Raw genomic sequence first — 25,494 nt, 5'->3', positions numbered from 1 at the left:
TGCTGCCCATATAGCATGTTTCCCTTCTTAAATATAGTTTAATATGCTATAATTTAGAAAGTAAATAGTTTCAAATAAATACACAGCAAATTGTGGATACAAAAATTAACACAGCCAAGAAGTAGCGTAGTTGTCATTACAGTTTCGTGATTCGTGAACGCGTGGCCCAACATGTTGTACCCTAAAATCACAGTTACGACCACGAGTGAATGCAGTATGTGAGCCTCGGCACGTACCACATTCTGTGACAACTATCCGCCAGATGGCGAAGCTCCTACTGGGCGAGGATAAAAGCCGTCTGAAGGTTTACGCACAAGTAAACGGTATCAGGCACCGAGAGAGAACGAATAGGAATCTGACCGTAATACATTAGGGCCACCGGGTATCATTCACAATCCATCTGTCGCCCGGATTATTTGACGCTTTTGGTAATTATCGCTCAATTTATTTGAACATGTGCCGGGTAAAATTTTGGCTGCGGTGGTCAGTTTATATCATTTACTTAACCAAAGTAGGCTGCCGGTCTCTTCCATGTGTCTGGTCATTTATGTACCCTTAACGTAGTGTATTTTAATTTTAAAGTATTCTGTACTTAGACTGAATTCACTGAAACTTCTGCTTTAGCCTAGGCAGGTTTCATTCAGGTTCATTCAAGCTCGCGCTGGGTTAAATTCCAATGCATGAATGGTCCACCCATCACTGTTGCTCAGATTTGTTCGTATATATAAAAACATACGATTTATACTAACGTGTGTAGAAGGTAGGTCTACATATTGATATTGAGTACAGTGCATGCTCAGGTTTGTATGATAAAAATAATTAACTTTAACGAAAGCTTCTTAAATGGTGGAAACCCCTTCGAGTCGTAGGGTTATTAGTAGGCTTGTGATGATGGTTAAATGGTCGTTCCACATTGGGCTACTCTGACTAGACTGCACTTTTAAAACCGTGTGATGAAAATCACAGGTAGACTTTGGTATCAGGTTAGTATGAATGTCCAAAATGAAAATGGGCTGTGTTAATAAGTGCCCAACGATTTTGTCATCTGCTTAAATACTTCCCCTTGGTTTCAGAATTGATGCCACTCTTGTTCTCAGAATTCCGGTGGCTGCAGGTAGACGTTCACTGAACTCGTGAGAAGTTCTCTTACCGGGGGAGGGGCGAAGACGTGGCAGTCCATCCTCTCCGCCTGTAACTTTCACTCAACCTAATCCCACAATTTAAGGAGCCCGAAGGCTAAAATGTATCCCGCTATGCTAAACACCATGTGGGCTTTATAATTTACAGCTTGATTCTTTACTTCATGGTTTTCTGCTGAATTTGGCCTGTTATTAACCTTCTTGTTGTAGTCACACAGAAACTGTCTGTCTGTAAAGATCATCCCACTTGGTTGATTTACTGACCACTGTCAGAGATGCCAATCCCTCTGAGTTAGTCCTTTGATTCAACACTGGATATTATTTTAAGATGTCTTTTAATCTGTCTCTCTTGTTTCCAATGCTTATGCACATTATGTTTTAGGGAAATCATTGCCATTTGAAAAAGATGAATGAAAACATGAAATCACTGCTTCAGCATGGTTCAATCAGAAGTCAGAATGACCGAAGTTTGTGTCAAATCTAAATTTAAGTTACCATTAGGTAAAGACCAAGACACCATAACATTTAGGGTTTTGTACTTCATCACCTGCTCACTTGAGCAGCCATGACCCTTAAAACATGACTGGCTTCTTTCAGCTCCTTTTAAAGACAAACCTTTTAACACTCACCCCAAAGAAGACAGATAATTACAGGACAAGACAGAGGACCTATCCTACTAGTTTGGCTTCCTGCTCCGGCAACAACAGCTAATAACAGACTGCAAAGACAAGAGCAGGGAGGCTAATGCACAGTGACTGACCTCAAATCATGTGTGAATGATTGCACCCGATTGATGTGTTTCCCAGGTAACAGATTGTTGTCATGGGGGCTTAACTCTCAGAAGCAGCTGGCTCATGTTATAGCAGTAACCCTTTAGGCTACTTACAGGGGAAGGACTGAACCTTGCAGCCCTATTACAAGTCCAAACACAATTACTGATTATGTCTAGAATGTGAACACCACAATCATACATGCAAATGCTATTGCTTGTCTGTTTTGCATGCAAGTTAACTTGGGTTCAGGCTTATCATCGTAAAGAGTGACAGTTGCCATACTATTAGTTCACAGTGGTGACATGATTTAAGATGTGAACACATGAGCAACGAGGATCACAGTTCATCTTTATGCTTTGGCGACACACTCTCTCCCTCCTCCCATCAACCTGAATAAAATACTTGGGTGTTATTCTTAACTAAATATCAAACCCTGTTAGCTTGCAGCAGAGGGCTTGTCTATGCCTGTTCTCTGACTCAGTAGATAGGTCAGAGGTGTAGATTGGACTATCTGAGCCTGGAGGCATGCTAGCTGCAGTGTGTAGATACCGTCAAGTGTGACCTGTTCTTTGGCAGTGAATTTGGATGATAATTTCCCTGCTTGGCACTGGTTCAATGACCCCTCCTTTTTCATAGCTTTCAAACATATCTTTGAGACAACATTCATAACTGAATTCCTTTGCCTGTTGATGGCTGGTCTTCTCTCTTTAACTTGGTTTTCCACAGACGTTAATTCTGCCTGTATCTTTTCAGTTCCAAGTAATAATTTATCATCATAGCATTTATTATTATTAATTATTCTGAACCCCCTGCCAGGTAAAATTCATACTCAGTGTTGAGTTGCACAGGCTGCTGTAGCTTTATATCAGGGAAGCTGGGTATCTTGTGAATAGTTGTTTGCAGAGTTCAGACTGCAGTATTTACTCAGCGCACATTACTTGGACACTGCCTTGCAGAGACCCAGCCTGCTATTTGACAGATAGCTACCGCTCTTGGCTTGGATGCCAGATTCATCAGTGTGCGCACTGACGCAGACAGCAGCGCTGGAGAGAGATTAGGAGCTCCCAGCAACCACAGTAGGGGTGTGTCACTGTTATTGTAGTTTCTGTGGGGGATGGTGCTACAGACATCTACTGGAGATGCCCTGCCATGGTTTCCAGTTTAGCAAATGTGTTTTCAAGCCCTCCGCCTAATAAGGTGGTGTCCTTAGAGCGGAGGTAATTTTCTACGTGTGAAGGAGGGACATTTCCACTTCCTGCTCCCCCTCCCCCTCTATCCTCCCGTCTTCCCACCCTAGAGGCAATTAGGGCAGTCGTGTTTGTTCAAACAAGACCCTTGTTGCTTCTCTGTGACACACACACAAACTCTGCAGGGTGAATGGAGGCCCTTTGTGTGCGGAGAATGGGACACTCCCCAGGGGGGAAAAGTGTATTTTGTAGGGGCAGCGAAGCAGCCACCATGTGCATGCCAGCCCTCCAGCTACCGTGCCAAACCAGGCATTCAGTGGCCACAGCACCACCAAGGGGTTATATTTGGCTCTGTGTGGTGGGCATGATGCTTGGACTCAAGGACGTCTGAGGATATCCTTCAGATTATTCCATCTTACTCTAATGTCTCCTTCCCCGTGTATTGTTAGCAACAATTTCAGAGATAAAGTATAGACAGGAAACGTAGGGGAGAGACTCAACTCATTGACCTCAATATTGTGTAGTAGTAGCCTTGGCAACAATGCCAAACCAGAGTCTTTTTTGAGTTGAGGGTTGAGGAGGTCTGATTCTGTGGTCCCACCATGCCCTGTTCTTAGAGCAGCCAGGACTCTGGAGTCTGACCCTCAAAGACCTCGACCTGGATCCCCACCTCTGTTTCAATCCCATCAGAAAGTCTCTGACCACAAGAGAATACAATGCTCTTCAGGTTCTTCATGGTGGGTGTGCCTGTGTTTTCTGTGTTAGTTTGTCCAGGATGGAGCTGAGATGTTCGTGGTGTGTTCTGGTTCTGAGTAGCCTCCTCCAGACTCTCTCAGCCCACAGTGACTTCTTCACGTCTATAGGTAAGAACCCCCTCCTCCTGGTGACCCCTCCGTTTTTCTCCTGGGACATTTTATCGTCTTTCATTCTTTAGCCTTATATCTGAATGCTTGGCCTTTTTTGTTTAGTCAGATACAATCATCTTAGTGTAGATTCCTGCTTTAAACCTTCCTATATTGTTTCTGGAAATGATAAATATTTGTTCTTCTATCTTTCTGCAGGCCACATGACCGATCTCTTGTACACTGAAAAGGACCTGGTCACCTCATTGAAGGACTACATCAGAGCAGAGGAGAACAAACTGGAGCAGGTCAAACGGTGAGTATCTTCTGTCTGAAACTTCTCCATGTTTTTCTCTCTCTCTGTCTCATTTCCCTCTTTGTTTGTAACTCTATCTTCCTTCCTCTCCTCCCCTCTCTCTTCCTTCCTCTCCTCCCCTCTCTATCTATCTATCTATCTATCTATCTATCTATCTCTCTCTTCCTCTCTTCCTTCCTCTCCTCCTCTCTCTCTCTTCCTTCCTCTCCTCCTCTCTCTCTCCCCCCCTAGTTGGGCTGAGAAGCTGGACTCTCTGACCACCACGGCCACCCTGGACCCCGAGGGCTTCCTGGGGCACCCGGTCAACGCCTTCAAGCTGATGAAGAGACTGAACACTGAGTGGGGCGACCTTGAGAACCTGGTGCTCAAGGACACATCGGACGGTAACACGGCTTTGCATCGTACAAAACATGGCTGCTTTAGAATGAATCCTATTAAAATAGTATTCATTTAGCAGATGGTTTTTATTCAAAGGGACTTTCATAGTGGCGATGTAAATGTATATTAAAAAATATTTTTTGTGGTATATCTCTGTCTCTTTCTCACACTTCTTTTGCCTTATCACTCATTCTCTGCCTCCCCTTTCCACCTCTACCCCCGTCCTCTCCTCCTCTCTTCCTCCAGGGTTCATCTCTAACCTGACCCTCCAGAGACAGCACTTCCCCACAGACGAGGACCAGACCGGGGCTGCCAAAGCCCTGCTCAGACTGCAGGACACCTACAGGCTGGACGCCAACACCATCTCCACTGGAGACCTGCCTGGTGAGTGAGGGGTAAGGGGAGGGCTTTATAAACAATCACGCAGGCATGCGACTAAGCTTATCAGAGAATTTCTCTCTCTTTCTCTCTCGTTATTCTGCTTCTCTGCCCCCTCCTTCTTTGTCTTCCTCCCTCTCTCACCTTCCCTCCCTCTCTCGCCCTCCCTCCCTCCCTCCCTCTCTCGCCCTCCCTCCCTCTCTCGCCCTCCCTCCCTCTCTCGCCCTCCCTCTCTCGTCCTCCCTCCCTCTCTCGTCCTCCCTCCCTCTCTCGTCCTCCCTCCCTCTCTCGTCCTCCCTCCCTCTCTCGTCCTCCCTCCCTCTCCTCTCCCAGGCGTGACCTATAAGAGCCCCATGACAGTGGAGGACTGTTTTGAGTTGGGGAAGATTGCCTACACAGAGGTGGACTACTACCACACAGAGTTATGGATGGCTCAGGCCCTCAAACAGCAGGACCAGGGCGAGGAGTCGCCCATAGACAAGGTCCTGGTGCTGGACTATCTCAGCTACTCTGTCTACCAGCAGGGGGAGCTGGAGAGAGCTCTGGAGCTCACCAAGAGACTGCTTTCTCTAGGTGAGAACCTGTAGCTTTATTTCAGTGGTGCAGACAATTCACGTAAAATGTACTAAAAGGGCCATGTTCTTGTTAGTGATTTCCAACTTTGTTGGAGGTGCTTTCCGCAAGATTTGGTTGCAGTATTTTTTTTTCTCGTCAATGTAACTGTAAACAATGTTTACTGAAGCTGTTCTGAGCTTGAGGCTTCTGCAGCAAACTAAACCTGTCACACATTTTAACTTGATGTGTGAAGATTTTGATTCCAGTATGGCTTCTTTACACCAGACCCAGATCATCAGAGGGCCAACGGAAACTTGAAGTACTTTGAGTTCCAGCTGGAGAAACAGAGGACGGCATCCGCTGACAAGCCCCCGAAACAGGACAAGAAACAGGGAAGGAACGAGACTGAAGGAGCCCTCAGGAAGAAGCGCTTCAGAGAGCCCCTGCCTGAGAGGAAGATGTACGAGAAACTGTGTCGAGGGGAGGGCATCAGAATGGTAGAAGACACACACACGCATGCAAACACATACACAACTACGCATGCATGTTCACACGCATGCGCACACACACCCACTCCATTCCCTTTCTGTCATAACATTATGTAAATTATAGTATCTGATATTATATTATATAACCTTATAAAGTATATATCAATTTAATTTTATGCATTAGCTAATGTTTTCCAACTCTGTCTCTCCCATCTCTCTTCAGACACCCCGCAGGCAAAGCCGCCTGTTCTGCCGTTACTACGACAACCACCGTAACCCCATGTACCTTCTCGGCCCGGTGAAGCAGGAGGACGAGTGGGACCGCCCCTACATCGTCCGTTACCATGACATCATCTCCCACAGCGAGATCGAGAAGGTCAAGGAGCTTGCCAAGCCAAGGGTGAGTACCTCGCCCGTGTGTGCCTGTGTGTTGCTTGTGGGTTTATATTGTACTGAAGCCATGTTTATTTTCACACAGATACAGAAGGATGTAAAGCTATATCTGTCTACACTGGAGGTTTTCTATAGTATGATATTCTTCCTAGTGTAATTCAGTGTGTTTAGTAATGTGTGATTCAGGGTAGAGATCAGTAGAGGCTTGTCTCTCAGGGTGCACTTGTTTCGTAGCGGGTGTATTGGTGGGGGCAGGGCGTCTGGGTGGGTTCACCCGGGGTGTAAAACCTGTGCCTGGCTCAACAGCTGCGCAGGGCCACCATCTCCAACCCCATCACTGGTGTGCTGGAGACGGCCCCCTACCGCATCAGCAAGAGGTAAGGAAGGCCTGGCCGGGGGTCAGAGGGGTGGGGCTTAGTCCATCTCTCCTGCTTCTCACCCCAGCTGCAACACTTCTCTTAGCAGCCAGCCCCTTGACCTCCGTCACCAGCCAGCCACCCTTCCTCTGACACAGCCTTCCAAACTCCTGAGCAGAAACAGTCCAGAAACATAACTCTCCTGTGCTTCCTGTTAGGACCAGGTTCTGAATCAAATCACAGTAAGACCCTCTCCGACTCTCCTGAGATAAGGGAGGAGAGAGGAGGACTAATCTTTGCTGGAGAAAAGAGTGCTGTTTCTGGTTTGGACTAGGTTTCTCTCAGGAGTTGCTGTCCTGCGTTTGATGTTTAACCAGAGGGAGAGAGAAGGAGAAAAAGTAGGGGTGTTTCACTTTTTCTGAAGAGGAACGGTAGCTTGTAGTAGTGGCCAATTGTTGATAACATAGTAGCTGCTTTTAGCCAGGCTTGGATATGACAGAGGCAGTCTGGTTCACCAGTAAAAAAAATCGGTCATAGTTTGTTTTTGATTGCTGAGTATTATATGACTAATGGTTTTTTTGTGTCTGGTAAATTTTTAGCATTAAATGGACAATATAATTAGTTTTGGACTGGAGAATGGAAAGACTGCCTCTGACACACAGCCCAGTAGAAGACAATAATCGAAACTAGCAACTTGTGACTGTCTCCCTTTCTCTCTCCTTTCTTTTCTCTTCCTCTTTCACTTCTTATCCCCCCCCCCACCCCTTCTTCTTCTTCTTCTTCTTGATGTTTGTTTCACTGTCTACTGTACTCTCTCTCTCTCTCTCTCTCTCTCTCTCTCTCTCTCTCTCTCTCTCTCTCTCTCTCTCTCTCTCTCTCTCTCTCTCTCTCTCTCTCTCTCTCTCTTCCCTTGCTTCCGGGGAGCTAGCTAAGGCGCGCCACTGTGCATGACCCCCAAACTGGGAAGCTCACCACAGCCATGTACAGAGTCTCCAAGAGGTAAGGGGTTCAAGGGTGACAAGGTCAAAAGTCCCAGAGGACACTCCCCCCCCCCCCCCCCCCCTCCAGACTCCATCTGTTCTCCCCGCTACACAAGACCCTGTTAATGTTGTAGGATCAACAACACCATTCATTCGTTCAGAAGAAGGGTCTTGTTGTGACCCTTCGCGCTCTCTCCTAACTATCCTGTGAGGTGTCTTTTGATAAGAGTTTTGCACACTGGCTGAGCAAACACCAACTCATTCTCCACACAGATACACACAGACGCACATCCACCCACACACACACACACACACAGACACTGAATCACACATGTGCACACAAAGTAAAACACATATTATGCACAGTGCCTCCTTGTGGACAATTTCTAGTTCCACATAATGCTGTTGCCAAGTGTTAGGTCACGTACATACAGTATTCCGCATGTTTAAAATAGATCCCTCTACCCTCCACACCACATACCATGTAATCTCGGTTTTACTTTCTCTGCTTGTTAAGAGGGTACGTGTGTGTGTGTGTGTTACTTCATCCATGGGCTGGAAAAGAAGATGTTCAGTACAGATGGTGAGGTTTTGTAAGTGTGAATGCGTGTCGCTTTGTGGTGAGGGAGTGTTAGCTCTGCTGAGATTGAACTTCGTTTGAACTGATGTTGAAACAGGGTCTAAGTAGCATGAGTCACTGAGGGGAATGAAAAGATGCTGAAACAGAACTTTACTGGCTTCTTTGGCACTTTATCAAGGCCAGTTTATATTTTATCGTCAATACATCCCCAACAGAAACTTGTAATAAATCTCCTCATTCCAGTTTGATGAAAAACAAAGGCTGATTGTCTGGATGATGTCTTGAAGTCAAGAATATAGCCAATAAAAAGGATAGTACTATGTGGGGAGCAGATGCCTGGATCGACCTAATCCTGACTTTCATAAACAGAACTCCTGGCCCAGAAACCACTGCAGCTCTCCAGCCAGGACAACTGGTTATAGCATCTCCATTTAGACCAAAACTAATGTTATTTCATGTGGTTTGACAATTTTACAACTAACAAAAAAATTGCCATAGTGTAATATAATTGAGTTCAGAATAAGATGTCTTCATAGTACACGTAAAAGGGACTATTGCTAAAGTTTACTGCATATAACTCCCCCTGTTTGAGTGGGGATGTTTAGCTTGCTGGTGAAAGAAAGGCAGTGTTTGGCAAAATCATGGAACTATTTTCACCTAAAGGGCCTCCAGCCTTCCTCGACCAATCCCCTGTGACCTCCATGAGTTTCACGGGCAGCCATTGGATGACATGGACCTGCAGTTACTATAAAGACAACATTTATGAGTATACAGAAAAATAAACGTTTATTTAGTTACATCAATACAGTCAAACTTCAGACACGCTGTTGAATCCTCTGAGCTGATTGGAGATTCGGTTGGACCTCCTGCTTAAGTTCCTCCTCTTCCTCCCTCCTTTTTACTCCTTATTTCCTTTACACCTCCACTTTCCAGGACTTCATTGCATGGATAAGGTCTAAAGTTTACTGTCTCAGTAGTGGCTGGCTGGCTGCATGATTTTCCACCCTCTCCCCTCCCACATTTAATAAATGGACTTTGCTGCCCTCTGGTGGCCATACATACATACTGTTCTGACCTGTTTCCCTTATGGCTCCCTCCCTTGCCTTAGTGCTTGGCTGACTGGGTACGAACACCCAGTGGTGGACAAGATCAACCAGAGGATTGAAGACCTCACAGGTCTGGAGATGGACACTGCTGAGGAGCTGCAGGTGTGTAAACGTGTGTTTGTGCAGAGTGGGTCAGTGAGACTTGTTAAGTATTAACTTCAACACCTTTAAGAACTTCAATTCACTGTCTTCACCAGGTAGCGAATTATGGTGTGGCAGGGCAGTACGAGCCCCACTTTGACTTTGGGAGGGTGAGTGTCTCTGTTAGGTGTGTTGAGGAGAAAATATGAGGTAATTGAGGCTCCTGTCAGTACTGGGACATGGTGATAATCTGTTGTGTATCTGTCTGTAGAAAGATGAGCCTGATGCATTCAAAGAGCTGGGCACAGGCAACCGCATAGCAACTTGGCTCTTCTACGTAAGTGCTGTCAGGGAGATTGAAATCGTTTGAGTCATTCTGGAGAGTGTGGAGGTGGTGAGTGACTTTATTTTGCATTGCAGATGACTGATGTTGCTGCTGGAGGTGCTACAGTATTTCCTGATGTAGGGGCTGCTGTTTGGCCCAAAAAGGTAATCATAGAATATTTAAAGTCCAGGTACTATTGCAATGCCCTTTGGGGGCAAACATTTGTACGTTTACATTTAGGCTATTTATCACGAATCACTCATCCAAACAATGTCACACTTGACACTGGATGTTCTTGGGTCCAGACCAATACACCTGCACATGTGCAACTTCACAAAGTGACCGGTTCTCGAGATAATCGAGCCACACACACACACAGATTCCTGCCTTTAAGTGTGTGTCTGTGCTTTGAGAGCACATACTCATGTGTGCTGTGTGTGTTGCAGGGTACAGCGGTGTTCTGGTACAACCTGTTTCCCAGTGGGGAGGGAGACTACAGCACAAGACATGCTGCCTGTCCTGTACTAGTGGGCAACAAGTGGGGTGAGTCTCTCTCAGTGGCTGAATCACTTGATTCACTTGATGACTAATAGGTTCCAGAGTATAATTGAATGCACTGTGTAATGTCAACACGTCTTTCCCCCTCTGAATCCCAGTATCAAACAAATGGATCCATGAAAGAGGACAGGAGTTCAGACGTCCCTGTGGTCTGGTAGAGACCGAATGATGAAGGGGGACGTCCCCCCCCCCCCTTTCTCCATTGTGTTACACTCCTCGTATCCAACAATCATTCTTGATAACCGCCACACACACACCAGGAGCTAAGAGCCCGCTGCTGCAGACGACAGGTCTTAAGGGCCCTTCTCCTCCCCCCCCCCCCCCCCCCCCACACACACACACACTCCCTGTGTTGTGTGACCAGGGTTGATGTGGGTTTTGCCAGCCTTCCAGTTGGTACCAGAATTGTTATTCACCCGAATGATGCATGTATGTGCCTTTAGAGAATCTGAAGTGCACAGCTCACATGGAAGTGTGGACTGCAGGTTGTTTAGGTAAGGTGAAAGGGTCCGTCTGTGCAACTGTATCCTCTATGCAACTGTGCTCACAGAAGGGAGATTTGGAAAATCCCAGTGTGCTTCTGTGATTAGGTCATTGTTCTCATTGGCTCCACTGCAGTTTATGCCATTAAATTCTGATCAAGCACACCATGTACAGCCACACACACAAACAACTCACACAGGAAAGGAATATTGCAAAAGGGGTATTAAAAATAGACTTTCAAGGTAGACCAAAGAACATACTGCCAAATGACTTTTGTGGTCTTGAATGCTGTTGACCTAAAATCCAGAGGTTTGACCCTACATTCTTACCACGTTATCTAGAAGCTTGCAAGGAAAACCATATTTAATTTATATCTCACAACTTTTTGTTTGCCCGCCTTTTGCGATTTATTTTTTGAAGTGTGAACGTAATGTTTTCTAAAATAAAGTATATTTCATTGATAAGAATCGGATTGAAGTTGCATTCATTTTCATCATGTGTCCACAATTAATCCTTGAATTTGCTTAAAAAGTTGTGTGTGTGCTTCTTGCGTGTGCGTGCTTGCTTGCGTGTACTGTAAAGTTGTGTGAACAGTTGGTTCCTTGGGGTGCCAGACTGTCACGTGACTCTTCAGTACTAATTGCTATCAGCTCTTGTCCCTCTGAGGCAAGAGTCCAGTCGGCTCTCGGATCGAGAGAAAGAGGTGGGAGACACAAATCGTGGAAGTATCCAGCCAAGGTCAAGACTTTAATCATCATTGTCAGTCAGTGAACATCAGGATACTGCAGTATAATACTCTTCTAGTTTGGGGAACAGCACAAAGGCGCAACAATGATGACCCAATTGGAGACGACGGTGCAATATGATAACGGATACAGCGAGGAGGACTATATGCCGCAGGAAGACGAGTGGGATCGGGACCTGCTGTTGGACCCTGCGTGGGAAAAACAACAAAGAAAGGTGAGTCTAGAAAATCCTGTGCCTGCTACTGACAAACTTCAGTTCATTTTTTACGCGCAGGAATTTCTGTTGAGCCGGCGCAATTCATACAAGGTGACATTGTAGGTACACGTCGTCTATTTCTGTACTTAGTATCGCGTAATGAATTAATTGAATTAACCGTTATTTTCGTTGAGTTCTATATCACAAACTTAATTTGTAGTTTCTGGTATTCAGTGCCGCCGGCGCAGGGCTCTGTCTTGGCTCCGGTTGAGGGGGATATTGACGGACGGATGCGGTGGGTACCAGCTAACAATAGCTCAATGAAGCAGCTCTCGAGACTGTTGCCATTCCACTGATAGGCGTGGAATGCAAACTGTCAACAGATGCTGCTAACACATGACGTCCTTGGGATTAGAATGGATGCTATATCTAATTTTAACCTCACGACCAAAAGGCATTATAGTGGGTTAATCCAGTGCCCTTGGTGTGGAATTCTTTTGTTTATAGAAACCACACAAAATACACTGCATACAGTGGCTGTATATAGTTATACTGATCCTACAGGATAGAATTATCAAGACTCTTGAATGTCCAAGTCCATTAAATGTAGGTATTTCCCAAGTATATTTAATGTGGGTAATACCACTTTTAAAGTCACTCAAATTAATATAGACGGAGATCACACACTAAATTTGTACCCATGCAGCGCATGTAATTACCACACAGTCACGTGGGATTTGTTTCCCGTTGAGGCCCTCTAGGTTGCCTTTCTGGCGACTTAAGGAAATCCCTATAATAGCTTTACCTAATCATTGCACGTATAGCTTCAATCCTCTTACCCATCCAGAGCCACGGAGGAATACAGCTGTAATCATGCAATACCTGGCAGCTCCACCCACAGAGCCGACATCATCTGCTTCTTCAGTGTACCACTCCTAGCATGTCGGCTCTGACACCCACTGGATTTATGGACCACGTATACTAGGGGTGTCAAATCCTGGTCCTAGATGTTTCACTGCTCCAACACACCTGATTCAAATGAATGGGTTGTTATCAAGCTTTGTGGAAGCCTGATAACGACCATTCATTTGACTCAGGTGTGCTGGATCAGGGAAACATCTAAAACGTACAGGACAGCGGCTCCCGTTGACTGACACAACGTGACTTGGTGAAAGTCATAATGTGACTTTGTGAAAGTCTCTGTGTACAATGTCGATATCTGATCTGTAATTTTCTAATCGCCCTGCACCTCGTACAGGCTTCTCCACAGACTCAGAACAACACATTCCTCTGACTCGGTGAAAGTCTCCCCATATACTTTCGATATCGGTGCTGTGATATCCTACCCACCATGCACCTTATACAGGCTTCTCCACAGACCCAGAAGAACCAGCCTCTTAAACGACAGGCCCGGGTGGTCCTCTCTGGACTGACACATGGGTATATTTAGCTGTGATCGTCAGGGGGTGTTGGAGCCAAGAGAGAGGGGTGGCGGAGGGGGGGTTAGAGAGGTCGGCCGGGTCGGGTCTGGAGGGCCCGCCGCGTTTTTTAACGAGAGGACAGCAGTTCAATGTCATCACGCCATCCGCTTTCTTTTGTGGCGTGGAATGTGGCCTTTGTTTCCGAAGCCTGTGATATTTCCATCTTAGCCTGGTCCCATGGGGCACACGATGGCATCAGCCCTCCAGCCTTCTGAGAAGGCAGGAAGAACTTAAGGTCCTTACGTGCCCCAGGATCACCTGCGTGGCCCCTTCTAAAGATGCATACATATATTTCTTTTGGGCTTTTCACAGCTTTTATTTCTTGACAGAAAAAGGAGGGAGATGTGCAGGAAATGACCTTAGTCGGATTCAAACCCAGGCCCCTAGTGGTCCCTTCTATCTATGCACTGTCAGCAATGTGACTGAAGCACACAAGCCTGTATACAGTATAGCACCAAACCCAAAACTAGTGGTGATACTGTGTGTACGAATGTTTACAGGGAAGATGGAGACAGACTGACTGACTGATTCCATTCAGCTTTTTTGGAACAACTCACTTTCAGCTTGGCCTGGTTGTAAAACCAGAGATGTTCTGAATGTGACATATAAAACGACTCGAATGCAGTCAATTTATAAGAAGCATCGAGAGAAGAATGTGTACTGTACATGTGACATTTTTGGTCATCTTGATATTGACTTGAATTTGTTTTCAAGCGCTGTCTGTTATCGTGATGACCACCAGAGCAGTCTAAATTTAACCTCTTATATCTTCTGGAATGTGCTCTGGGGTCTGCTTGGAGCTTTCATCTGCACTGTGCTGATCGCTTTCGGGCCCTGTAAGCTATTGAGTGACTTAAATATAAACATAGCAGGAGAGAGTGATCCTGTCTAAATTCAAACAAAGGGATACAGTACTAAGGATGAACTCGTATTACAGTATAAGAAAGTACTGTCAACGTTCCAGTAATGATAGCCAGGCCAGTGTGCTGTGAGGGTTGACAGACTGGCATGTACAGTAGGCAATTAAGTGTCCAATTTTGAGAAGAAGCGAAGATTGAGGTGGAGAGCGAGGGGTTAATTGACCCCCAGCAAATGGGTTAATCTGGATATGTGACACTTGTCATAGTGGCCAGAGTCAATACAATTTACGGTCTTAAGCGACGACCTGCTAAGCTGTCTCCCTACAGTTTATTTACAGCTGGGATGTAAGGATGAGTGTCTCCTAGTGTATGGTGGCACAGTAGAATACATTTTACACAGCAAACAGACGTGAATAGATTTGCTTCTGAAGTTTGTGTTTTATTGTTTTAGAGTAGTGCAGAAAACCAGGAAAACTATTGTCTCCTATTCCATCCTGCCCAGATTCACAACCACTCCTTATCCCAGGGCATGAAACATGTACATGTTCTTTATGAGTTTATTCTAGCCCTTTCTCGCCTAGACCTTCACAGCATGGTGCAACTCCCACCTGAGGAAAGCAGGAACACAGATTGAGAACATCGAGGAAGACTTTAGAAATGGCCTTAAACTCATGCTGCTCTTGGAAGTTATTTCAGGTAATTTACATCTCTGCAATATACTGTCTCTCGATTACTAGCCTATAATTCGATTGCCCCAGATGGGTGTTCAGCAGGTTTTTAAAGGAGCAGCAACACATGCCTGAAGACGTCAATTGCTCGATCCTGTTTTATTTCTTGACTTCTCTTTCTGCAGGGGAGAGGTTACCCAAGCCTGACAGAGGGAAGATGCGTTTTCACAAGATAGCCAATGTCAACAAAGCCTTGGACTTCATCACAAGCAAAGGAGTCAAGCTGGTCTCCATCGGAGCTGAGGGTGAGAGAATTATTTTATACTGTTCAGAAAATTGCTGTGATAACCAAAGCCTCTATAAGAACTAAACCAATATCCTCCTCTCATGAATGTAGTCAGAAGTATTAGTAACATAATCTTACTGAAGAGCTAGTAGTATGTAACAGCATTTAGCTGTTTGTCTTCTGTAGAGATTACGGACGGGAACATTAAAATGACTCTGGGAATGATCTGGACCATCATCCTCCGTTTCGCCATTCAGGATATCTCTGTGGAAGGTACCTGTCATAGGATACGAGCCCGCTAGAGGACGTTCCTCCATTTTCACATGACCTTCATTACACTAATAATAGTCATAAAATAGTACTTGATATATCAGAGGATCTGCTTCCCAGAAACCTCGGCTAAAGAAGGCCTTCTGCTTTGGTGCCAGAGAAAGACCGCCCCCTACAGGAACGTCAATGTCCAGAACTTCCATATCAGGTGAGAAATCGTTTTTTTTTTTTTTTTTTCTGTACTCATTAAGTAAACCACTTATAGAAGTGTGACAACAAAGGTCACGCAAACGTTTCAATGTGAATGACCTTGAGGCAGTGAACGCCGGGGAGAGTGTTGTATTGAGTCCTGTGTCGACCTTTTGAACCCTGACCTCTGACTCTCTCTGCTCATTGGCTGGTGAAGCTGGAAGGATGGCCTGGCCTTCTGTGCTCTGATTCACAGACACAGACCCGACCTCATCGACTACGCTAAGCTCAACAAGGTGTCCAGCACAACCCCAAACCGTACTAACAGGGATCGTTCACTCCCAACAATTAAGCCTGTTGAAACAGTGAAAAGAAACTACACTGTTATTCCAAAAGTGTTTTTAACGGAAACGTTAAATACAAATGGAATCGGTTTGCGGTGACTACTGACACACTGTCAAGTTGAATGAGATTTGATTATCCTTGGTGTGTGTTTTCATTCACCCCTTGCCCCCTACTGATGTTTTGTGTTCACCTCTTCACTTCCTGATTTGCTGTCTTCTCCCTTCCTGTTGTTGTTGATGTTGTGATCCAAGCTGGAAGAATGGGTTAGCCTTCTGTGCTCTGATCCATAAGCACAGGCCTGAACTGATCAACTACCACAGCCTGAAGGTATTTCAGGAGCAGCACTGAGTTTGGACCGTTATTCTCTGTGGTAGTTGACTAGTACGTTTTTGTAGAGATCTAAACTCAGTGTGTAGTAGGTAAACGCTTCCAGACGTAGTGGGGTTCTGCGTGAGATGTATGAAAGACTGAATAGCCTCAGTGTAGTAGATTAGAAATACTAGATTTTAGTTGTGTTAACTTTACCGGTAGTCAGGATGGAAACAGCCCTCTACGTCGAACCCAGTCGAACTCTACGAGATGGCAGCAACTCTGTGTTGTCCCTGAATAGCTGTGGAAATGTGAGCCGGTCAGGACAGCCATGGCTTTACCTCAGCTGTGACTGAGAGACCCACACCATGGCATGGATGTTCTTTATAGAACCATCAGATCAATCCTGGTTGGAAATATAAGGACAATGTCATATTCGTGATTCTGTCCTAGTTAAAGGGCTATTACGCCAAATAAGGATAACAAAGGACAGCTGATGGCAGACAGACAGATGGACATATCGTAATTGACTGAAAGGGACAAACACACACACACACACACACACACACCTACACCCACTGAGCCCAGACAGGCCTTGTCAGCTGTTGGGTCTGGCTCCAGGTGAGTGGGCCCAGTAAGCCTTAACCGTAAGCCTGATGAAACGGCCCAGTGTGTGTGTGTGTGTGTGTGTGTGGGGGGGGGGGACAGGGCCCAGGCCCTCTGGTATCTCTGCAGCTGCTTCTGCCCTGTAGCAGTCACCCCCCACCCCACCCACCGCCCCCCCCACATTTGGTGAAAGGAGAACAGTGAAACACACAGAGGGGAACAACACCAGCAGCAACCCCCCCCCCCCCCCCCAGTAAACACTCCAACTCATCCTGCCCCTTTAACTAAACCGGGTTACTGTCCCTTCAGTTAATCCTGTTAATCACTGTGTATAAAAGGAATAAACCTTCATGGTTTACACATGTCACAATTCTCAGCGTGTTGTTTATGGGTGTCATATGTAGTCCCCGTCCCCACGATCTGTGATGAGCTTTGTCTCAATTTTCAGGACGATCCTATGTGTAACTTGAACCTGGCTTTCGACATTGCAGAGAAACACCTGGACATTCCCAAAATGCTGGACGCCGAAGGTAATGTTTTCACGGGACACTACGGCCGCTGAAATCACACGCATACTGCTTTTCTCCGCCGTTGAATGTCATAAAAACGGCTGTTCAGGAGGGGTCAGCGTAAAAGTTCCGTTCCAGCGAACGTGGAATTTAGATGAATGAAATGAGCCGATCGCGAGAGACTACAGTATGGATGCTAAGCTCGCTACCTGGTCTCCCCTCCACACAGATATAATGGGCACAACCAGGCCTGACGACAGGACGGTCATGACTTATGTGTCAAGTTACTATCACACCTTTGCAGGTGTTCAGAAGGTGAGGGTGCCATAGCCCTAGTGTACACCTGCCCTCCAAAATGTGCCCTGCTCTGAAACCTCCTGTCTGTGGATTCCTCCCTTACCGATACCCCACAACCTACCAAGTTTAGTATAGCCCTATCAGTGAAGATTCTTAGATGTGCTAGATCCTAAGGTGACCTAGGTGTGTTCGATCTTTCTTTCTGTATTTCTACGCCATGCTCTCTCCCAGGTTTGTGCTCCCTCTTACCCGGTGCTCCATTTTCCTGCCCTCCAAACTTCCTGTTATCATCCTCTGCCCCCTCCCTCTCCCTTCTGTAGACATCATCAACACCCCTAAACCCGATGAGAGAGCTATCATGACCTATGTGTCCTGCTTCTACCATGCTTTTGCTGGGGCCGAGCAGGTACACAGCTTGCACCATCAATCTTGTGAGATAAAATAAAGTGCTTTTGTTTTTGCGTGACGATAATAATATGACCTCTACCTCTATCCTCGCCTATCTTTTTTCTTCTCTATTTTCTCTCCCTTTCTCTGCAGGCAGAGACGGCTGCAAACAGGATCTGTAAGGTGCTGGGTGTCAACCAGGAGAATGAGAAAATGATGGAGGAGTATGAGAGACTGGCCAGTGAGGTACTGAATAATAGCAAATTCTACCATATAATCAGATAGTTCTCGCCATGCAATTTGATTGGTCTGTTTTGGCATTCCAGGAGTGGTGTTATTTTACAATATTCAAAAGAGAGACATTGATATACATAGTCTTATTTTGTAAATAAAAACGACCAAAGCAACACCTCTTCAGCTCACTTCTAAACACTCAGCCAGTGGCTCAGTCAGTCTGTCCGTCCAGCGTTTCAAACCGGCCCCGTCCTGTAGCTCCTGGAGTGGATCCGCCGGACCACGCCCTGGCTGGAGAACCGGACCTCGGAGAAGACCATGGTGGAGATGCAGCGGAAGCTGGAGGACTTCCGGGACTACCGCCGCATGCACAAGCCCCCCAAGGTGCAGGAGAAGTGTCAGCTGGAGATCAACTTCAACACCCTGCAGACCAAGCTGCGCATCAGCAACAGGCCCGCCTTCATGCCCTCTGAAGGCAAGATGGTGTCTGTAAGTGTTAGACTCATCCCTCAGGACAGAACACATTGATTATATATTTCTGTCGGTTCATATGTTCGGTGCTGTGAAGTGATGTGTTTTCAAGTGTTATTCAATAAATGACCTTGATCCAAATCCGGTTTATTGCCAAGTAAGTTTACATAAACGACACATAGTCTGTTGCAGTCTGTTACTGTGCAGAGTGAGATGTGTGGATGTTGACTGTGTGTTTGCAGGACATTGCCAGTGCGTGGCAGGGTCTGGAAGGGGCAGAGAAAGGCTACGAGGAGTGGCTTCTCACTGAGATCCGCAGGCTGGAGAGACTCGACCACCTGGCGGAGAAGTTTCGCCAGAAAGCCACCACCCATGAGACCTGGGCCAGTGGTCAGTCTGAGCTCTGTCTGTCTGTGTCTGTGTCTGTCTGAGCTTCCTGCTATGTTTAAACAGATGTAAGAACATAATTGATAAGATCCCCCAAATCCTCTTGACAATTGGGATTAACCAGTACGTTGGATTATCTGTCGTACAGCATTTAGTAGACTCTCTCTATTATAAGTCTCACGCTCTCTACCCATCCTGATCTCTGTGTGTGTGCGTGTGTGTGCGTGTCTGTGTGCTTATACCCCAGGAAAGGACCTGATACTGTCTCAGAAGGACTTTGAGACAGCCACTTTGACAGAGGTGCGAGCGTTGCTACGGAAACACGAGGCCTTTGAGAGTGACCTGGCAGCCCACCAGGATAGGGTGGAGCAGATTGCTGCCATCGCCCAGGAACTCAAGTACGATAGCCCCTTTTAAATACAATACTTTGAATTTGAAATCATCTCAAGGATTGTTCTGAATATTTGTCAAAGTATTCTACCTTTGGGCACCATCTACCTCTTCGTAAGGTGGGTTAACATTAGTGTTTGCCCAACCATAAATCAGATACTTTGGGAGTTTCCCTCAGAAACTGACACGTTAGATGTCAATAGATTGTCCTATCAGCAATTTCAAGACTTGGGTCTTAAAACCCTCCGTTCTGATAGGTATTTCTGAAGATAACTGCTCCTAAAGTTGGATATGTCAGCAGACACTGAATGTAATCCTCTCTCTGAATGTCTGCGTGCAGTGAGCTAGACTACCATGATGTGGCTGCAGTCAACCAGCGCTGCCAGAGCATCTGTGACCTGTGGGACCAGCTGGGGACCCTGACCCAGAAGAGGAGGGAAGTCCTGGAGGTGAGGCCATCCTAGAGGAGGCCATTTTGTTTCTTGCTGTGATCAGACTGTTTATGAACCTGGCCTGGTTAGATGGGATTAATGCTGGATCAGCGAGATCCAGTTCTAAATATTTAAAACTACCGGTGCACCATCTTTTCAAATTTGGCAAGTAAATCAGCAAATATTATTCAGATCCAAACTGAACATTGTTAATTACAGTTCCAAGAACTTTTGACTAAAGACTGAAACCGGAATAATAGTAATTGGGTTTCTAATATAAATTCGGCTAGGGAGGGATTATAGAGGTACAGTGTAGATGATAAGGCTGTTCTGTCCAGTATTTGGATGAAAGCCCACTGACCACTTCCTCTGAGCCTTGAGTCCCCGTTGTCCTCTCCAGATCCACACATGTGTGAGGGCCCCTGAGCAGGGCCTGGGATTAAGGTGACTGACAAGGGCTGGTGTCGGGCCCTGCCCTGGCCTGATGGGGGGTGGGGAAGGGGGGCTAATCCATAAAGACAGCCATGCCAAACTACATCAGGTCATGTCAATGTGATGCATCCTGGGATTAGTATTGCAAACAGGGCTGCGAGCGTGCTGGTCGATGTTGGTTGAACAGGGTGCTGTTTCCTCTGTCCTGGTTTCCAGAGGACAGAGAAACTGTTGGAGACGATTGATCAGCTGTTCCTGGAGTTTGCCAAGAGGTCTGCTCCCTTCAACAACTGGATGGAAGGAGCCATGGAGGACCTGCAGGACATGTTCATTGTTCACACTATTGAGGAGGTCCAGGTACATGTACACTCCTGCACACGCACAGTGCTAGGATCATCAAATCTCAGGATGTATTTTTTTGAATATATAGTAATCTTTTTCGACACTTTAAGGGGATTACTCAAATCAAAAAAATACTTCATTGAATTGATTAACAGATTGTAGAGATTTGCTTTAAAAAATGCTTAGATTTGGGGGGGGGTTACAGTAAAGTAACATAATTAAAACAGTAACATGTACAATCCCTGTGTTGATTCTGTTCCTTATCTGCATTTCTGTCCCTCCCTCTCCTCTCCCTCCCTCTTCTCTCCCTCCCTCTCCTATCCTCCCGTTCCCTCTTGTTCCAACCTGTTCCTGCAGAGTCTGATTGCAGCCCATGAGCAGTTCAAGGCCACTCTCCCCGAAGCAGAGGGAGAGAGACAGGCTATCGTTGGGATCCACAACGAGGTGCAGAAGATCTCCCAGAGCTACGGCATCAAGGCTGACATCCACAACCCCTACAGCACCATCACCACTGAGGAGCTTCTTATCAAGTGGGATAAGGTACAGCTGCATCTCCCTGGCACACACACACACACCTCACACACACCCCCCACACACTCGAACACCCATGCAAAAGAAAGCATCTTTCTCATTTTGTGTTTACATTTAGTCATTTAGCAGACACTCTTATCCAGAGCGACTTACAGTAAGTACAGGGACATTCTCCCCGAGGCAAGTAGGGTGAAGTGCCCAAGGACACAACGTCATTAGGCACGGCCAGGAATCGAACCAGCAACTTTCTGATTAATAGCCCGATTCCCTAACCGCTCAGCCATCTGACTCCGTGTTTGTTGCTTTTGCTTGTGTTGGTGTGAGCAGGTGAAGAAGCTGGTTCCTCAGAGAGATGGTTCCCTCCAGGAGGAACTGGCACGGCAGCATTCCGACGAAAGGCTCAGACGGCAGTTTTCTGCCCAAGCAAACCTCATTGGACCATGGATCCAGACCAGGATGGAGGTCAGATAGGGCATGCAGATGGCCTTGTCCTTCTCATACACACAACTCCTTCTTTGTTTTTAACACATCTTGGGTTGGCTTACAGCCTCTTAATAATTTACAAACATTCATGGCAGGGATTATCTGCTGAAACGAACCTTGAATCGTATTTCGGTAAAGGGCAATCAGGACGTTCAACTCCAGAACGGTGTGTGTTTCTGACAGGAGATTGGCCGTTGCGCTCTGGAGATAGGCGGGACTCTGGAGGACCAGATGACTCAGCTAAAGCAGTGCGAGCACATCATAGTCGCCTACAAACCCAACATCGATAAGCTAGAGGGAGACCACCAGCTCATTCAGGAGTCTCTGGTGTTTGACAACAAGCACACCAACTACACCATGGAGGTAAAACCTTGCACGGAGAAAACAAGTAACGAATACAATTAGAATCATTAAAAACTAGAGTAAAACTAGTTCAAAAACAAAAGGGAAAACGTTGACCTGTGAAATGAATATAATTTTTACGAGTTTGTTCATTTTAGTTCATTTGTTGTCTCTGTGAGTCTAACTGCGTTTGTCCGCAGCACATTCGTGTGGGCTGGGAGTTGCTCCTCACCACCATCGCTCGCACCATCAACGAGATCGAGACCCAGATCCTGACCCGCGACGCCAAGGGCATCAGCCAGCAGCAAATGCACGAGTTCCGCTCGTCCTTCAACCACTTTGACCGGGTACAGTGCTCCGCCCTCGCAGCCCCATCGGCCTGTTTCTAAAGGAAATTTGAGGCTTCGCAAACACCCTAACCCCCCCCCCCCAAACACCCTAACCCCCCCCCCCCCCCCCTCTGCTGCAGTCAACTGTACTCAAACCGTACAAACGCTGACAAGTAGTTTTGATTTTAATAAACGTAAAACTCGAAACCTTTAACTGAACCTTTAGTTAGTTGGTTAGTTCAATGATACCATATCACTAACAAAAACTAACTTTCTAATTTCCCATCCAGAAGCTGCATAAGGAAAGAGGGGTAAAATCTACCGTCACGTGGCTATAAACTGCTATAGTAGCACACTAGCACACTGGGGTGCTTTACTATAGTACGTAGTGGTAGACTTCCATGCTAGAAAACGGCAAGATATGAATTAGACCCTCGGTACACATCTCAGTGTTTCTAACCCGGCTCTCTAACACATGGACTCAGGAGAACAGGGGCAAGCTTCGTCATGAAGAGTTCAAGGCTTGCCTCATCAGCCTCGGCGGTGTGTGCAATGACAAGCAGGTACTCACACAGAGAGTCCTTTATCCTCTCCTGGCCTACTCACCTCCTCCTCTTCTGACCTAATCACCCCGCCCTTCCTTAGCAAAGTAGCCTTTTTTTGTGTTAACCCTTGTTAGAAAGACCAAGTTGGTCTTTGCTGAAGCACTTGCTTTATAAGAACGAGTCCTAAAGGGAATCTCCTTTCTCTCTCCCCATCTTTTGTCGTCGCTATCCAACTGTGTTTGTGTGTGTTCGATGTTTGAGGTTGGGTCTGTGCTTCTCTTCTCCGCTGCTTTCCCACCCATGTCCTGCTCCTGGACCCTGCCTCTCTCCTCCTCCTCCACCCACCCTCCTGACCCCTGACTGGACACCACCTGTAGAAGAAGCACGGTGCGATGGACACCGATGACTTTAGGGCCTGTCTGATCTCCATGGGTTACGACTTGGTAGGGTTTCACTGTGATCACTGAGAGATGTTGCACACCAATGAATACACTGTCTGCTTTCAACTTATTGTATTATCGGCAAAACACTTTACATTAACATGTAACTACATAGCAGCAGCTAAAATAGAGGCATTGTAGGTGTATAGCCATACTATCTATTGTGGAAAAGGCATTAGAGAACTACACTGTGTGTTACACTTTGAGAAGAGCTGTCTACTATCTCACAAGTCGTGAGGTTGAAAGACAATGCTAATAACATGTACTGACTCGGCCTCTAACCCTCCCTCTGTGTGTCTCTGGGTCAGGGTGAGGTGGAGTTTGCCAGGATCATGATGATGGTGGACCCCAGTGCCACCGGGATGGTTTCTTTCCAGTCCTTCATCGACTTCATGACCCGAGAGACTGCTGACACCGACACGGCAGAGCAAGTGGTGGCTTCTTTCAGGATCTTGGCTGCCGATAAGGTGTGTGTGTGTGTGTGTGTAGTAGAAGTGTAGAAGATGTGTAGAAGTGTAGAAATGTTCCTGAGAAAAGAATCTGAAATTGTGACAACACGATAACGTCCATCTGGGTTTAGTAGCTAATTCATTGTTCTAAATTAAGGTTTTTACAAAAAAAAATATAATATTCTAACTTCAAACAACCCTTGCTAAAAGTGCTGTATTTGTGCTATACTGCCCCCTGGTGTTTGTCTCCCAGCCTTTCATCCTGGTGGAGGAGCTACGGAGGGAACTGCCCCCTGACCAGGCAGAGTATTGCATCATGAGGATGCCCCCTTACCCTGGCCAGGGAGGTCCACCAGGGGCGCTAGACTACACTGCCTTCTCCACCGCACTCTACGGAGAGAGTGACCTCTAAGACCGCAAACCCCTTTAAATGTACACTGACAAGACAGGCTAAACGTCAGTTGGTTCGACGTACAGTGGGTGTGTTTTAGTTCACTAATAGCATCCGATGTTTATCACATCTCTTGTTTGATCAGTGCCTATGTCCAGGAACACAGCTATGAGTTTAATTCTGATTCCTGAGATTCTTTCTCTGGTATTTTCAGTATAACAGGATTGTTTAACGCTATTGAAAATTAGTTATTTATAATTCAAATACTAGTGTGGTGATGACATAAATGTGGAGACTTGGTGCCTATGCAAATGCTTGACACATATCATTATTGATCTGCTATCATAAGAAGCCATGTTACCCGTGTGATTGATTTGAATTTACACATGCAAGTCATAACAGAGGGAACATTGTACACACTATCTTTTTGCAACAGAATTAGTTACTTTGTACTGATTAAATGAATTGAAACATACAACCTTGCCTCTTTGATAATGTCGCTAATTGCCTTGAATCCTACTGAATTCCAACAAACTTTGTATCAAACCTTAAATAGGGTTTAGGCTGCATAGTTTGCTAACAGGCAGTGAATGCTCTCATTTAATTCCTGGGGTGGATGAGAATGCAAACACAGTATTCAGTCTAAAGCAGCCCATGTTGGTACTAGGGCAGGGCAGTATACCTTTAATCTGTACAAAACCAATGATCAAGTGAATCAATCATCCAATAAAACCCTCTTTGTGTTGAAATCAATTCTCTTGTCTCTTCTGTATTGAATCTGACTCATGTTAAACCTAGTTCATGTTTGAGATTAGCTAGAATGAACAAAGCAAAAATACATGTCCCACAATTCATTGTTAAAGATAAAAAGCTGGAGTGATAAATAAATAGATACAGGCTATGAATAGTTTATAATCCTGGTCCTCGAGGGCCGCTGTCCTGCATGTTTTAGATGTTTCCCTGCTCCAGCACACCTGATTCAAATGAATTGTCATTACCCGGCTCCCACAGAGCTTGATAACAACCCATTCATTTGAAACAGGTGTGCTGGAGCAGGGAAACTTGTAAAACATGCAGGACAGCGGTCCTCCAGGACCAGGATTGGAGAACCCTGGTTTATATTGTACTTTTTAAATTAATAACTGCTTACAATTGTCAATATTGAATTCTTAACAAGTTGCGGTTGCTGAATGATTTTTGTATCATTTATAAACTCTATTCATAATTGAT

The 25,494-nt window shown here is 45.8% G+C and overlaps 2 protein-coding genes across 6 annotated transcripts; both read left to right on the top strand.

The window, feature by feature from the left end:
- Window positions 1–287: 287 nt before the first annotated feature.
- On the top strand, window positions 288–11,386 carry p4ha1b (prolyl 4-hydroxylase, alpha polypeptide I b). 2 transcript variants are annotated; one of them, XM_062464294.1, is made up of 15 exons: window positions 288–428; window positions 3,865–3,962; window positions 4,161–4,257; window positions 4,489–4,640; window positions 4,882–5,019; window positions 5,347–5,586; window positions 5,854–6,065; window positions 6,280–6,456; window positions 7,734–7,804; window positions 9,474–9,573; window positions 9,669–9,722; window positions 9,824–9,889; window positions 9,973–10,041; window positions 10,324–10,420; window positions 10,534–11,386. In XM_062464294.1, exons 2-15 carry the CDS (start codon window positions 3,875–3,877, stop codon window positions 10,602–10,604), a joined length of 1,632 nt encoding a protein of 543 aa, XP_062320278.1. In that variant the 5' UTR covers window positions 288–428; window positions 3,865–3,874; the 3' UTR covers window positions 10,605–11,386. The 2 variants fall into 2 exon arrangements, with proteins under 2 accessions (XP_062320278.1, XP_062320277.1); XM_062464293.1 differs by lacking the exon at window positions 7,734–7,804 and adding an exon at window positions 6,756–6,826.
- Window positions 11,387–11,590: 204 nt separating this feature from the next.
- actn2b (actinin, alpha 2b) lies at window positions 11,591–25,017 on the top strand. Of its 4 annotated transcripts, none has more exons than XM_062464289.1 (22): window positions 11,591–11,878; window positions 14,783–14,897; window positions 15,055–15,174; window positions 15,342–15,428; window positions 15,546–15,633; window positions 15,832–15,910; window positions 17,323–17,404; window positions 17,613–17,698; window positions 18,221–18,313; window positions 18,560–18,790; window positions 19,015–19,162; window positions 19,407–19,557; window positions 19,890–19,998; window positions 20,629–20,769; window positions 21,112–21,294; window positions 21,613–21,747; window positions 21,952–22,131; window positions 22,311–22,457; window positions 22,925–23,002; window positions 23,362–23,427; window positions 23,733–23,891; window positions 24,127–25,017. In XM_062464289.1, exons 1-22 carry the CDS (start codon window positions 11,750–11,752, stop codon window positions 24,283–24,285), a joined length of 2,766 nt encoding a protein of 921 aa, XP_062320273.1. In that variant the 5' UTR covers window positions 11,591–11,749; the 3' UTR covers window positions 24,286–25,017. The 4 variants fall into 4 exon arrangements, with proteins under 4 accessions (XP_062320273.1, XP_062320271.1, XP_062320270.1 ...); XM_062464287.1 differs by lacking the exon at window positions 17,613–17,698 and adding an exon at window positions 18,001–18,086 and having other exon boundaries at window positions 11,592–11,878; XM_062464286.1 differs by lacking the exons at window positions 17,613–17,698; window positions 22,925–23,002 and adding an exon at window positions 18,001–18,086 and having other exon boundaries at window positions 11,592–11,878.
- The last annotated feature ends 477 nt before the right edge of the window (window positions 25,018–25,494 follow it).

This window comes from Osmerus eperlanus, chromosome 6 (genome assembly GCF_963692335.1).
Source record: "Osmerus eperlanus chromosome 6, fOsmEpe2.1, whole genome shotgun sequence".
NCBI classification, from domain to species: Eukaryota; Metazoa; Chordata; class Actinopteri; order Osmeriformes; family Osmeridae; genus Osmerus; species Osmerus eperlanus.
Note: the sequence above shows the minus strand (reverse complement) of the source record. Positions and strands in the feature narration are given on the sequence as shown.

What these genes read in the sequence shown, in the direction of transcription:
- p4ha1b (XM_062464294.1), top strand. Translation starts at nt 3,875, where the DNA reads ATGGAGCTGAGATGTTCGTGGTGTGTTCTGGTTCTGAGTAGCCTCCTC. An exon ending in GAGGGGAGGGCATCAGAATG is followed by an intron (nt 6,066 to 6,279) that starts GTAGAAGACACA and finishes ATCTCTCTTCAG; the next exon opens with ACACCCCGCAGGCAAAGCCG. An exon ending in TAGCAACTTGGCTCTTCTAC is followed by an intron (nt 9,890 to 9,972) that starts GTAAGTGCTGTC and finishes TTTGCATTGCAG; the next exon opens with ATGACTGATGTTGCTGCTGG.
- actn2b (XM_062464289.1), top strand. Translation starts at nt 11,750, where the DNA reads ATGATGACCCAATTGGAGACGACGGTGCAATATGATAACGGATACAGC. An exon ending in GTCCAGAACTTCCATATCAG is followed by an intron (nt 15,634 to 15,831) that starts GTGAGAAATCGT and finishes TGGCTGGTGAAG; the next exon opens with CTGGAAGGATGGCCTGGCCT. An exon ending in ACACTATTGAGGAGGTCCAG is followed by an intron (nt 20,770 to 21,111) that starts GTACATGTACAC and finishes CTGTTCCTGCAG; the next exon opens with AGTCTGATTGCAGCCCATGA.